The following is a 16,022-nucleotide window of genomic DNA, read 5'->3' on the forward strand; positions in this document are numbered from 1 at the left end:
TGACAGCAGAATCTCGGCTCACCTTGACGTTCATAAATTTTGTATCGGTTTCTCCCTCCCAGGTCCTAACTTTTGTTTCATTTTAGGATGGAATCTACAACGCAGGAGATAGAGCCATGGGAAGGCAGTTGTGTTCTAACCAACGCTGATGCTTGGTGTTACTTGGGTATACCCTGGTATACCCACAACGTAACAATACAGTGTATCGTAATTGAATATCGAAGCAACATTATAATGTTGCTTCGATATTCAATTACGACACACCGTATTGTTGCGTTATAATGTAAATTAATGGTTTACGTTTTTACCCGGGCAGCAACTTCGTAATCGCGATGCACACGGAGAAATATTTTAACCTAATTTTTGAGTTTACTTTACCCAAAATTAAGTATATCGATTATAGTTTCAACCCAAAATCTCTCGGTTTTCTCTTTCTCCCACACGAATGTTGTCAAAAATAGAGAGAGCTGCATCTACCCAATGGGGGTACTTTGGCCCAATAAGCCAAATTTGGGTAAATGCAACTTTTCTTATGTTTGGATGGAAAGAACTCAATTTTACGTTAAATCAACCCAAAATTGAGTATATTTTTCTAATGGAATTAAAGCCAAACTACCTAGTGGGGACCTTGGAAATTTAGCCAAAACTGAGTTATTGGGCTCAACTACGGAATTGCGTTGAAACAACCCAAAATTGAGTCCGACTCCGTGTATAATCGATATATTTAATTTTGGGTAAAGTAAACTCAAAAATTAGGTAAAAATATTTCTCCGTGCATGCAACTAATATATTATTATAAATTTAATGCAGTGTACCAAAGTGTAAACGTGACCGAATGCGTTGAAAAAATAAATCACAAAAATACGCCATCTTAGAAACCAGTGCAAGTTAGGTGAACGCTCCGTGAAAATCGCGATTTTTGCTGTTTTTCTGCCATAAAATTTATCGAAAATTATGTAAGTTTGTGCCTCAAGTAGTAGGAAATGGAATGTGCTAATTTGTTTTTCTCGGAAACGCTTAGGAACCGTCGTGGAGGACGTGATTACGATGACCGTGGGGGCCGTGGTGGCGGAGGCTCATCGAATTTGATGCGTCGAAATGATCGTAATGGCGGACGGATAGAAAAGCGCTTCGATAAGCAGGAGCGTAATGGAGAAAATTTGCGACCCGTCCGGTGGGATCAAGTGAAGTTGGAACCGTTCAAGAAGGACTTTTTCACCCCCGCTAGCAGTGTTTTGGAGCGGTCAAGGACTGAGGTGTGCCAGTATTTGGATAAAAACGAGATCACCATGATTGGTAAGAATGTTCCGGCCCCGATTATGCAGTTTGGTGAAAGTGGTTTTCCGAGTGTATTTTTGGATGAAATGGGACGTCAAGGTTTCCAGGAACCAACCAGCATTCAAGCTGTCGGTTGGTCAATTGCCATGAGCGGACGGGATATGGTCGGTATAGCCAAAACTGGAAGTGGAAAAACATTGGCGTACATTTTGCCTGCGTTGATTCATATTAGCAATCAACCGAGACTCCTGCGAGGTGATGGACCTATTGCTTTAGTACTGGCCCCGACTCGTGAATTAGCTCAGCAGATTCAACAAGTTTGCAACGATTTTGGTCGCCGTATGAGTATTATGAATACTTGCATTTTCGGAGGTGCTTCGAAACATCCTCAAGCGGATGATTTGAGACGTGGCGTAGAAATAGTAATTGCTACTCCAGGACGGTTGATCGATTTTCTTGAAAGTGGAACAACTAATCTGCGGCGTACAACTTATCTAGTGCTTGACGAGGCAGATCGTATGCTGGATATGGGTTTCGAACCACAAATCAGGAAAATTATTTCCCAAATTAGACCGGACAGACAGGTTCTCATGTGGTCGGCAACTTGGCCGAAGGAAATCCGTAAGCTGGCTGAGGAATTCCTCCGGGAATACATTCAAATCAACATCGGTTCGCTCAATTTGGCAGCGAATGAAAACATCATGCAAATCATTGAATGCTGTGAAGAGTATGAGAAGGAAACAAGACTCTTCAAACTACTAACTGAACTATCCCAACAAGGAGATAGCAAATCTATAATTTTTGTTGAAACTAAGCGTAAGGTTGATCAGATTACCAACGTCATTAAGCGCAATGGGTGGAGATGTGACGGCATCCATGGCGATAAAACACAAAAGGATCGCGATTACGTATTGAACACGTTCCGACGGTTGCGTAGCGGAATTTTGGTCGCTACTGATGTGGCTTCGCGCGGTCTAGGTGAGAATTGACAGATCTGTTTTTATCGTTCGAGAGCTGATCGTTATCCGAGAGAGTTGGCGAAATTCAATGTATGTGCTTGGAAGTCGGCGCAGATGACGAAGGACAACCAGGATTCAGCGAGAACGGTTTTTGTCGAATCAATCGTCGCTTCTCTTGTGTTCCTGATATACCAAATCATATTTGTCGTGTACTGTTTGGACTTCTCCGATGGTTTCTAGAATTAGTATTCTGTCTTATCCCTGTAATTTTTGCCGACATTGAATGTTCATTGCCATCAGCAAATCTTGTTAAATATTTTTTAACGATTTAAAAATATCAAACTAGTATGGCTTTTAAAATTTTGGACTGTGAAAACTATTGACTATCGATGTTATCTTTTAGACAGATAGTTTATTGATTCTATTGTTAATTGATTTGTCGAATTATCCTGTCCTAAGTCGAACATAACTTTCGGCTTCGGAGATATACGTTTTTGTTCTTAGTTTGAACTAAAATTTAAATCGCCGAAAACTTCAATCCACGTTCCCTAAAAAAAACTTCGTCTCTGTGTCCTCGTTATTTCAAAGCTCTACGATTGTTCCTTCGATCTAATAGATTTCTCAATATTGTCTGACTAAAGGCAATGCCAACGCGAACATATATTGAATTTCACCTCAATTTGGCTACGAGCACTCTGAAAATCGGTTGAACTTAACACGCCGTGGTCAGTCATCACATCATGCGGAGACGTGTGTTTCAGCAATCCAGTGAAAAGAAACAGAAATGGCCTATTCGTATCGTACAACACCCGATACAACCCACGACATATCGATCTGTTACGGTTATTATAATTGGCTTGTTGCAGTTTGTATCAGTATTCAAATCATCCCGCTTCTAGTTTAGTATTTGGAAAGCTGGCTACCATCGCTCTTAATTGTATGACGCGGAAACCCTTCGAGCCAACTTCCTACATGTACTTGACGGTTCTGTTTAGGAGCTACATAACTAAATTGCTTCTCAAATTCACAGGATTGATCAACACTTGCTCTCGGTGGAATTCTACACTCTCAGGTTGCACCGAAATTTGACGGGTTTGTAAATTGTTATCAGTTTAAAATACAGCTGATACCAACAAATAGGGTATTGAATTTATGCATCCATAAATGAATGACCTAAATGGATGTGGACAACTCCTGCGATGAATACTGGACAGAACTGCGCAACCTTATCTAGAGCTACACCAACGTCACTTACGTTAGCGAGTGTTGTTCCTTCTAATGCGCAGTTGGTACAAACGCACACACACACGGCTCACTGATAGTTGTGATCGTACATTGGGCTCGTATCGCTCGCAAGCTGCCCAATATGGTCACGATCCCGTTGAAGTGCACTAAGAAAGGCATTGCATGTCAGTAGTTAAGCGTAGTTTACGATGGGCCTCAGGAGTTCGCAACAGTAGAGGCTTTCAATGCAGGTAAGTTTTTGTTTGTACTACGCTTATTTATGTTGACAGTGAGTTCAGAAGGATAACTGACATGTACCCTTTTTAGATGCACTTTTAGTTATTTCATGATTAGCTCTGTTAGACGCAATCAAATACCACTAATTTGACTTATTAGACTGGTTGAAGCTTCTGCTTGGAACAGTTTATGTGTGCATTCAAATGACTGCGTGTTAATTCGATCCCCTCTTTGGAACAGATTTCACTCGCCACACAAGTGACGTTGAATAGATGATAGTGGATTGGAAGATTGGGAACTGCACCTGAATCTTTTCAATATCGTTAGATCTTTGAACGTGAGCGGAACATTGAAAGAATATCAATAACAAGATATTCTTCTTATACATTAACCACCTACAGTATGGAATCGCATTAGCGAGTATTGCAACTCCTGTCTTGGATATTGCATAATTTTGAAACTATCGGAATATAAATATGTAAATTGTAAAATGTAATTACAATCAAATCTCTATGAATCGATATAATAATTATTTAAATTTAAACGTTTTACCACAAACAAACAGACATAACATATCATGATCAAAATCATAGTCGTGAGAACATGTACGCCCAATGCTAAAATAACTGTGTTTGCCAGATGGGCCAACAGGTGGCGGTAATGCGTAAATGTCAAACACGAACAAAAACGATGTGGGCGCGGCGGGTGGTCGGTTCACCACCTCCCATATATTCGAAACGATCGTTAAAAAGGTGGTCGATGGACATCGATGAGAGTGTGACGTCTGTTTGTCGTGGTTTCACGTTATAAATTGACACATTATTAAATTGAGTGTTAAGAATTAATTTTTAAAATTTTCTTACGTTTTGTAAGTATGCATAGTAATTTCATCCATACTTCTTCAGCCAAACGCGCAATGTATGGCGCAGCCCAAAGATAGGTGCGTTACACGGTACACATTCAAAAAATAAATCACAGAAAAACAGACGTAACACTTAGAACAAATTTTCAAATCCATCGCCCAGTTCACATCATCATCATCTGGTGAATATATTGTACGAGATACTGTATCGTACAACAAAACCTACAGATGGCGGGAGTGTGAAACACCAAAGGGATTATTCATATATTTCATAACGCTGAAATTGGTCATTTTGGACACCCACCCACCCCCAATGTAACGCTTTTTGTATTAATATTATTTAGTTTTTGTATGGACCGTAACATCGTTAGGACACCCAACCACACCCCTTAATCGTTATGAAATTTGTGAATGGGCCCAAACATGAACACAACGATGCGGGCGCCTATGGTTGTTAGATTTGTAACATAGAGAATTTGAAATGATCGTTAAATGGGTGGTCGATGTACATTTTGTCAGTGTTACGACTGTTTGTCTGTGGATAAACAATCCTGAAAAAAACACGGTTAGTTACGGAATTACTAAATTTTAGTAATTCACGGATAATTAATCATAAATTACTATAATTTAGTAATTTCACTAGTAATTTCTGCCTCTCTTACACTCTGCTAGGTTTTTTAATGCTATTTGTCAATTCACCTAGGTTGAAGCATCGCAATAATGACAATTAGTGTAAACATTCACTGCAGAATGAAAGAGAGGCAGATAGAAAATAGTCTTTAATGCATAAGCTTAAGTAATTCGGGAATAATGGATGTTTGATCATAGCCATTCCAGTAAAACAAACAATTAGAAATTCCTGATAATGTTTTGGTAGTCTTCCAAAACTTTTTTCTCTAATGTTCTAAGATTTTTTTTTTAAACGTTGAGTTTGAAAATTAAAAAACAAATCTTGCTGCATTATGAACAAAAAACAAAATTATCCAAATCTTAAATTTGTATGCATTTTTATTACTGAATAAAAATGTGAATGACTAAGGAAAACCAGAAGATTCTGCAGATTTTTCTCTAACACAGTAGATACCGCCGTGCGGGGTGACATTGGGCCTAGGGGGTGACTGACCACTCTTTTCGATGTATCTCATGGCTAGTACGGGAGTCAAAAAACTAATCCATGACTATCCAGTGGCTATTTAGAACGTATTCTTGAAGCTTGCCACATTGCGTTCATTATTCTGGTTTTAGTTTGCTGTAATAATCTTGGCCCAAAGTCACCCTTATGGCCCAATGTCACCCCGCACGACGGTAACAGTTATTCTCTCTGGATAACAACTTCTAGCAGCGGCGTGGGAAGTGGATAGGACAGGTAGGACATGTACTACGCTCAAAAACACCTGGGTAGGACTACTTTTGTTATTAGGGACATTCAAACGATTGTCCACCCATGATTCAAGAAAAAAAAACAAGGTCAGCAGATAGTTTGAAAAATAAGTTAAACTGTTTATCATCTGTTCAACATACATACAAGCTATAGGAAACTAACTGTAAGAAATATCACATGATATTTTTTAACCGTTAGATAAACACACGTAGCAATTCTGGCCAACGCTGTAAATGTTCTAGGACAAGTTGCCATGAGCGTTCCTGAAAATAATTCTTGATATGTTTTTGGGAACTTACATAGTAAATTCTAGAACAATCTTTAGATGAAGTAATGGGTTAATCTAAGACCAGTCCCATCGACCCAGGGATCCACCGGGATAACTCCGACCACATGAATATTTCCGCGTTTCTCTGTCCACTTCTAGAAACTAGATGTGTGTGCCAGTATACTGACAAAAAATCATTTGAATCCATTAATAATTCGCTGAGTGGTGAGGGATTTAGAACTTTTACTATAATCTGGTGAAAATCACTGAGCAGTGCAGTAAATTTGACAATGTCCATAGTAGCATCCACTACAAGCATTGTATTTTAATCCGTGACACCCACCGTACAACACAGTGTGGTCAAAAGTATAATGCTAAACTTCTCAAATCTAGAATGTTTTTAGTCAAAAATACTACAACTCTGGTTAAATCAATAGAAGAAATTTTCTTGTGTAGTGATGTTGACTATGTTTTGGTAGAGTTAACAGATTAATGTAGTCGGTTGAAAATCGTTGGTGCAGTTCTTAATTCTACCATGGATTCGGTAGATTATACAACAAAATTTGTTTGCGTGTATACGGGTTAAGAATCTTTAGGTTCTTCTGAAAACTTTTGTTATTAGGGTCACTTCGATGGGAAGAAAAACAATCAGAAATTTAGCTGTGCATCAATTTGTTATCTAGGAAATTAGAACAATCTCACAGCATTTTTTTATCTAATTTTGTCAAAATGATCTATAAAGACTCTGTTTTCCTAATTCTGTTTGCATTGAATCCTGATGCAAAATTGCTCAGGCTCTTGAGAAACCTTCAGATGCTATAACGGGTCCAGAATTTTATCTCAGTTTCCCCGAGGAAAAGCTTCGGCAACTAACATAGTGATTGCGTCTATATTTTTTTCATGGCCTCTTACAGAGATCTCTACAGAAATTCTTCTAGAGATTGCTCTACAAATTCTCCCAGAAATTCTTCCAGAGTTTTTTTTTTTAAAGTATGCTTAGAAGATTTTCTCCAGAATTTGCTCCAGGAAATCATTAGGAACTGCAAAGCTACCTTCTGTAATATCCTCGATTTTCTTTTCCAAAACTCTCCTAGAATATACAGTAGATATTTTTTCATTAATCCTTAAACTTAATTTGCCAGTTGTTACTATAGCAGATCTTCCTATGATTTCTACAGAGTTTATAACGAGGGAATATTCAAAGGTTTATTTCAGAGTTTTTTTTTTAAAAAAAGCTAAGGTGTTTTTTGGGAACCTTGGAAAAATCTTATTTTTTTCAATTCATCCAATGTATTACTCCTGCAGTTTTTCCAAACATTTTCTAAAATATTTCTTGCATGAGCTTTTTGCAATCTTCTAAAGTTCATTTAAGTTTTCACATCAGCTAATTCTTCAACAATTTTCCTAATAATTCCTCTGATCATTCTTACACGGACTTCTATAGAGATTCTGTCCATTGTTTTTCGAGAAATTCGACCCGAGATTCGATTGATTTGTTTTTCAGATTATCTAAGAAATATTCAAAAGCTTTCTCGAGAGTCCAGGCGTTATTTCAAAGATCATTGTTCGTTAAGAGTGACTTCAAAACATCCACTAGTTTTATATGAGGCTACTTCCGGATTTTCATTGAAAGTGCCTTACGGATTTATTTTTTAGAAAAAAAAAATCGTCGGGATTTCCTTGCAGACATTTTAAGAAAAAAAAGCTTTCAAGACTTACTTGAGAAAATGTCAAAGTACCACAGGAGGAATTTCTGCGGAAACCTTAGAAGAAATATCTGGAGCAATTGATGAAGATATTTTTAGAGAAATCTCTGGTTGAAATCTTTTAAACATTCTCAAAGAAATTTAAAGGAAATCCCGAAAAATTCTTTGCGGCATTTCTGGAGAAGTTATTGATTGAATTTTAGAAGATGTTTTGACCGTAAACCTTCCATGATGTCCCAGAGAAATCGATACATTAATCACTGGATAAAATCTTAGAGAAGTTAGAACTTTCTTGAAAATTTTTACAAAAATTTTTTTTTCGAGGAATTCTGAAGGTTCCTGAAACAGAAACTTTGGAGAAGTTTCATTTCTGTGGCCCTTAAGTAAATCTAGGTTGAGTTTTTGAAGCATTCCAAAACGGAATTCTTGAAGGAATCCCATAGTAAAATTCGCAAACTCCTTCAATAAGTATTATCTGAACATGTTATCTGAATGAATTTCAGACAAAACTCCTAGAGTAAATCAATTAATTCCATACAGGCCATAGATCTTGAAATGTCTGCTTTGATGCTATGAAGAATCAAACTTTTATCTTATGGCTCCTATTAAGTTTCGTTTTGTTTCCTTGGTTCCTGTTGGGTCTCTTTCCGGTCTATTTCTGTTTGCCGTCAGGCTTCTTTCTGATTCCTTCCAAGCCTCTTTTTCAGGACGACCCTGTAGTAGTGGAGAAGAAATAATATAAATAAAATAAAAAATATGCAATTAAATAAACAAATTGAAAAGACCATAATAATATAAATTATATGAGCAAAACGAAAAACGTTAATGCTTGTTTGGCAACACGAGTAACGGAGTAACGAAAATTCGGTTGAAAGCTTCGCGTGGACGATCTCATGTTCAAAGCATCAAACTGAGTGCGCTCATTATGTGTACGACTTTTGGAGAAGACAGTGCGTCGGTTCGGTCGAAGAAAAAAAATCATTACCGAATACCACAGACCCCTAAGAGATCTATAATTTCAGATTTTAAAGCACTTATTTAGTCTCTACCAGTAAAGGCGGAAAGCTATCTTAGTCTTGTAGTAACGAAAGGCATGCAAACGAGGGGATTAGAAGCCAAAAAGTGTCAGTATATATCAAATATTGTTACTTTAAATTTTCAGTCTAGGATTTCAGAAGGTTAAAATTTTCTTAGCTTCACTGTGAACAAAATATTTGCCAACGTTTGTCCTACCCATGGTTTTGAACGTGGACGCGCCTCTGTCTTTTAGTAATAGATACGGATTTACCAATTAGTCAAGTCGGGTTTATGCCATTTACTTTAGCTTTATCATGTTATTTTCATAGGATTTCAATGACGATTTTTTAGACAAGTTATCAGAGTTTAAAAAAATGTTTCACTTACAGTTATGGAATGAAAAAATCTTATACATCTTAATCTTACACATTTTGATTTGCTCATTGTTTCATTAGATTCTACGCCAGAATTTTACATCATGCTAGATGTCAGTTTTGAAAATCACAAAAATATTGTTTACTTAACTGTTTTTCGTGGCAATGTGATGCTGTATTTGAAGCATATTGCCTTTTTCGATATTGAACCGGAACTTCAATTCATTTTCTATCGAATTCAGACCCGGATTTTAGGCTGAATGATATGAAGCTCACATGTTCTGTTAACATCACATATACGTACTTCAATAGGCATTAATGAGAGTGAAGCAGACGTCTACAGCGAAACAGCAGTTTTGTCTCAAACGATCTTAGGTCAAATGACATGCCTATTGAATAATGCTAGTGTTCTGCCATGAAAGGTTTCTTGTCTGAAACCAAAGTCGTAGACTGTAGAAATGTCACGCTTAGTATAGCATTATTCGAACATCAATAAATGGCTACTTTATAACATTAATGCTAAAAGCGTGACTTCGATCGGCATTCATCTGTAATCACCGAACAGCAGGAGCATCAAGTGCGCTTGTTTAAAATCACCTGTCGTGGACTTAGGCCTACAATCTGTTCCCATTTTCTCGCTGCTGACTGACTGAAGCGGATTAGTTTTAACTTATTTTCAAACTGTTAGAAGGGAGAATCACACTCATGTGGCTATCCTGATCAAAATTATTCGTTAAATATTAGTGGTAGGTACTCGTTATCCTATCTGTTTTCGCTTTCAATAGTTTGATCAAAATTGATTTCTAATTTGAACGTGAATTAATCTCTATTTTTGTTCTATTTCGTCTGCGATTTTGTTAAATATTTAGACGTTGACGATGTCAAGTACGTCATCAACTTCGACTTCCCGAACAATACGGAGGACTACATTCATCGCATTGGTCGCACTGGTCGTTCTACCAATAAAGGCACATCGTACACATTCTTTACACCGGCTAATGGCGCCAAGGCTGGTGACTTGATTGGTGTATTGAGGGAAGCAAATCAGGTGAGATAAACCTAAAAGGTAAACGTTGCAAAAGATACTAATATATCCGTTGGTGTTTCAGTTTGTCAACCCGGAATTGGAACAATACGCCCGAAGTGGTGGTCGTAACCGTGGTGGCGGTCGTGGACGTTATGGAGGCGGTGGTGGTGGTCGTCAGATGAGAAACGACGGAAAGGGACGGCGTGGTGACGATTATCGCAGTGGTAATGGAGACGATCGTGGTCCGAAATTCGCGCGCCGTGACGATTATGGCAGTGGTAACCGTAACGATTACGGTTCAAGAAATGGTTTCGGAGGAGATCGCGATGGGCCTCGAGGCGGTGGATTCGGTGGCAATAAGGATCGCGATGGCGGATTTAAGTCTAACGGATATAGTGGCTCCAACGATCGTGGAGGATATGGCTCTCGTGATACTGCTAAGGGTGGATCTGGTTTTGGCTCTAGTTCGGACAAGTCTGGAGCATATGGTACCAGCAACGAATCACGATCATCTGGATATACCTCTCGTCAGAATGGAACTAATGCTGGAACATTCAGTGGAGGAAGCGTACCACTTCCAAATTTTAGCAAACCACCACCATCATTTGCAGCAGCCCCGCCCACAGGAGGTTTCACGGCTCCACCTCCATCGCGACGCCCGGAAGAGAGACAACGTCCACCTCTCGCTAGCACGGTCGGCAGTTCTTATGGGTCAATGAGCACTGCTTCCAGCTATCAGAGCACCAATCAATTCCCATCGAGCCAGTCACGTCCTTATGGATCTCGTCCAAACGTTCCATCTGCGGTGGGTAGTGGCGTATAAAGCACATTCTATTTACTTGAAATGACTAAACTAGTGTCGTAAGATGATTTAATGAAACAACAAAGTATCTTCAATTGTGTTAGACCATTCAACATTTTAATATGCCACAAATATGCAAGACAACTCAATTTAGGCTGTTAGGTTAATTTTTATCCACATCATCTAACTGTGAATGAAATCATTCAATAGAGTTCGGAACAAGGAGAAATTATTTTACAAATATGTTTAAGCGTGTATGTTTATTTAGGAATGAATAAAAAAATAAAACGTGCAAATGGCCTTTTTTGTGTATCCTTATACTGGACATTTAGAAATGATAAAAATCAAATTGCGTTTTTCCGTCATGGTCTGCCAGGTTTAATAGGGTCGATGTACCAATAGCCGCATAGCTAAGACAAATATTCGTATAAAATCGAGAAATAAAGCCTGCGGAATTATTTTTAGATCATCTGAAAGCTTTCTATCTTGGCGAGTTTTGTTTGATCTTCCGACCTTGACGCTTGCTCCTGCGGGAGCGGGTGACGAGAGCAGGATCAAACATGTCGCGCGTCGGTCAAGTGAAGTGAAAAAGTGGCGCGATCGGTTAGTTTTGTTTGATCTTCCGACCTTGACGCTTGCTCCTGCGAGAGCGGGTGACGAGGGCAGGATAAAACATGTCGTACGTCGGTCGAGTAGTGAAATGAAATAGCGCCGCGGATCGTTAGTAGTGTTTGATCTATTGATCGAGTCGCTTGCTCTTGCGTGGACAAGTGATGAACACTTTTTCGGGATACAATGCGTCTTTTGAATTATACCGCGAATCCGATTAGGCGTGATTATATCATGGATCGCATCACCAACCATTGGTGACTCCCAGATCTTTACCTTATCCCACTAACTCAATGTCCTTTCCATGACAACTGTGGAGATGCAGAGGTATACTCGGTCTCTAGTAACAACGGTTGTCTAACTAACATTCCTTCCCTTCCCCGATGACCGTAAGGACGTGGCCGGCGCCGTTATTGACTTTTAAAATTTGAGCTCTCGATTTGTGCACATTGAAGAATGGTAAGCTAATCCCAAGCCCTATTCATAAATTCCCTGTGCAACTTCGATTGTTCTGGTCAATCACGGAGTAGCAACTACGAATTGTACGGTCATCTATGCTCATGCTCATGCTCATCTGAAAGCTTTCTATCTTGGCTTTGTGGAAAAAATATGAAACATACGAAAATTCATGTTTTTGTATTTATTATCGCTTGTGCCACTATAGGAACACATGTGCCTATAGTAGCACTATTCCTAATTTCTATTCCTATAGTAGCACTAGCCTCACGGAATAGGCAAAACCCAAATCAAAACCGTATTTTTACAAAACTTTTATATTTTTCCTTTGAAGTGTGGATCAAAAGCGTTCGATTGATGTAAAAAAGTTCCTTATTTATCAACTATTTTGTTTAATAACAAAATAGTTTCTCTTAGTAGTGCTACTATAGGAACAATAGGTTAACTATAGGTGCAAGGGAGCTAAAATTTTAAGCAAAACTATTTATTTCGATCATTTTTTGAACAAAATCGAGCTGTGTGTCAATGGTACTTAAATAAATAGCTACTGATCTTCATGTCAAAAATTATTTTGCTAAGATTACCAGCGAAACGGCCGTAAAAAGCCACTAGTGCGACTATAGGGGACCGTCCACTAAGGGACCACCGACCCTAATACTTCTCAACATCACCAGACTTCCATTACATTCTCTACTACTCTATCTTTGCTGTCCCATATTCTATGTAAACTTTATGAACCGCGGGACAAATATGCGTAGAACGGCAGTAGAGCCACGTGCTGTTTCTTGTAAAAGCAGCAAGAGAAAAAGAGTAGATACTAGAAAAATCCTCGCATTTCAATGCATTCTTGCTCAAATCGTTTAAGGTGAAACATCTCGGAATACAAAGATGGCCGTCACAATGGCTGATGTGTGCCCCTACTCACGTTTTCAAAAGCACTAAACTGGAGAAATAGTTGGCAATCGTTTCTGATCTTCTTATTTTAAACTTTCTGCTAGTGCACAAAGCCAAAATAAAAAGTGTACTGTTGTTGGTTGCTTTTATCGCGAGATTTGTGCCTATGAAGTTTTAGTGCGATCTTAGAAGTTGATTCCAAACTGTTTCACCTTAAGGATTCCGCTCCTTTTCTTGTCAATGCTTCGTTTAGGAGGTCCTTCTGTTTGCCGATATCATTACAGCGCCTATAGCATAGAGAACCAACGCGTCCGGGATCCAGCACACCATCTTCTCATTGCAGATTGGATTACAGATTTAGATGAAAAAAAGTTCAATATAGAACAGCGATCTGCATTCAATGGCCAAACATTTTAGTTTATTTTTGGCGCAAGCCCCAAATACACAAGACTTAACGTTCAAGGATCCGTCATCGCAATCATCGTCAGTTCAAAACTGAAATTTATTCGATGATGATGCGTTCACTGTGTTTCGGTTGGATAATAGAATACAGTGACCACATTTTCACATAAACTTTCTAGATGTTGACTCTCATCGATGTCCATCGACCAACTTTTTAACGATCGATTCGAACATATGGTAAGTGGTCAGTCGACCACCCGCAGCGCTCGCGTCGTTTTTGTTCGTGTTTGACGTTTACACACTACCGCCATCTGTTGGTCCATCGGCCAACTACAGTGTTTTTAGCATTGGGCGTACATGTTTTCGCGACTATAATTTTGATCGCAATTTGTTCGAAGTGTTACGTCTGTTTCTATGTGCTTCCACAGTTTTATTAACTGAGAGCTTTCTTTGTCAAACTTGCCATTTTCGCCTTCGTATATCGTGTAGCAGGTAGGAATATACTCTATGCCCAGGAAAGTCAAAGAAATTTCCATTACGAAAAGTTCCTGGCACGACCGGGAATCGAACCCAGACACCTTCACCATGGCTTTGCTTTGTAGCCGCGGACTCTAACCAATCGGCTAAGGAAGGCCCCTTCCAACTTTATACCACATAAATCACTTCACTTTACAAGCGACAGAAAAATGTGTTTTTGACATGCTCTCCGAATAGCAGGGTTGGTAGCGCCTAAGTGCCTTTAAAATAGGTGGCTGCAATTTCCCATACAAAACGACGGATTAGTTTTCAATTGTTTTTTCAGTTCAGATCCCAGCAAATTTGGGATGGAAACGTGCATGACGTGAGAACGTCCAGTATCAACAGTTTCTCAAATTGTCAGCCATTTCAGCCCCTTACCCTCTTCCTCGATGCAAAATATATAAATTTACATAAGGGGTAATGGGGGAGCGAGGGGGTTCTAGATATCTTACGCACCATATAAATATTTTTTTTATTTTCATACAAAATATCATACCATAGGAAAAATCGACAAAATTGCCTTACGTAATTAATGGACAGCCCCTATGTCTATCAAATTCACATAGAAAATGCTTTTATGCCAAGTTATATGAGACAAAGGAGAGATATCTGCAACTCTCTCAAGTACGTATTCAACTAATCACAAATTCCAGTTGTTGCTAGGACGTGGCCAGATCAACTCTCGATTGTTGAAGGAAAAGTCAATCTTGTCCAACAGACAATGCTAAGTTTGAAAACTCCAATTGATTAGTTGATAAGAAGAAGTCACACCTTATTGAATCGTATATGACTTGACACCTACCATGCATCGTAGGTGCTCAACATTAACATAATGTCGATTATTAATTTCTGAGGCTATTGAAAAGCATTTAAACTGTTTCAAAATAAGTATTCAGTTTATACTCTAATAAAAACGGAATAATTTGTTGACGAAATCGAAACGTGATAAAAACGGAACATACCTGTAAGATTCAAAAAAATCCAGAAGATGGGAACATGTTCAAATCCTAATGAAATTTTCACAATTTGCTTTTGATTACGATGTTTTTTTTTTGGGGACGGACCTGGTGTAGTGGTAAGAACACACGCCTCTCACGCCGAGGACCTGGGATCGAATCCCATCCCCGAGATAGTCACTAAAAATTTCAGTGACGACTTCCTTCGGAAGGGAAGTAAAGCCGTTGGTCCCGAGATGAACTAGCCCAGGGCTAAAAATCTCGTTAATAAAGATAGAAAAAAAAATACGATGTTTTTCCGAGAAAAATATAAAGATAATAAAAGCACGATTCAATTTTGTCGAAAATGCAGATGGGATTGTTTTGCGATTTCATGTTTATTTTTTAAGGATAATCCTAGAAACTCTTTTATGAATTCTCCCTTAAATTCATTCATAAATTTATCAAGAAAAGTAATCGATTTTGCTAGGCCTTTGTTCAAGATTTCCAATAGGGTCCTAAAGCCCTGTCCCAATTTTAGTGCCAAATGCTTGAGTTTAGGCCAATAACACAATTTTCTAATGTTTTCCGTTGGTTTAAGCCCAAAAAACATTTTTTTAGATTTTGTCATATCCTTTGGCTTAAACTCAGATTTTAGGTGTATTTTGTTTTCCGTGTCCCTTACGAAATGTCAGATAGGAACAACCCCAGTGGTCGAACTAAAACCCCTGTGGTGTTTTTGTCGACTAAGCGAACGTCAAACATGATCAAAAGTGTCAAGGTTCATTCATGGACCAAATTTTTAAATTAAATTTTAAACATGATATAGCCATTATTTGAGCGGGAAAAATTGCTAAAGTAGTTACAGTAACATGCTTTTTCGTGTTATTAAATAAAAACAAGATTTTATTAAAAATTTTAGGACCCAATTAGGACATCAGGAAATGATTTGTCCAGATTTTTTAACATTGATTTCTTAGGATCTCCTCCAGAATCGTCGTTCAGTTTTTCCTAAACATTTCTATCAAAAATGTTTTCCCATGATTTCTTCAGGAAGTCCTGCAGAAATTCT

General features: G+C 38.4%; 1 protein-coding gene across 1 annotated transcript; it reads left to right on the forward strand.

Annotated features, from left to right (window-relative positions):
* The first annotated feature begins 803 nt into the window (after window positions 1-803).
* LOC5572265 (ATP-dependent RNA helicase dbp2) lies at window positions 804-11,435 on the forward strand. The gene is made up of 4 exons (XM_001653900.2): window positions 804-956; window positions 1,022-2,256; window positions 10,176-10,354; window positions 10,416-11,435. Coding segments are annotated over exons 1-4 (2,157 nt in total). The 5' UTR covers window positions 804-954; the 3' UTR covers window positions 11,157-11,435.
* Window positions 11,436-16,022: the final 4,587 nt, after the last annotated feature.

This window comes from Aedes aegypti, chromosome 2 (genome assembly GCF_002204515.2).
Source record: "Aedes aegypti strain LVP_AGWG chromosome 2, AaegL5.0 Primary Assembly, whole genome shotgun sequence".
Classification (NCBI taxonomy): domain Eukaryota; kingdom Metazoa; phylum Arthropoda; class Insecta; order Diptera; family Culicidae; genus Aedes; species Aedes aegypti.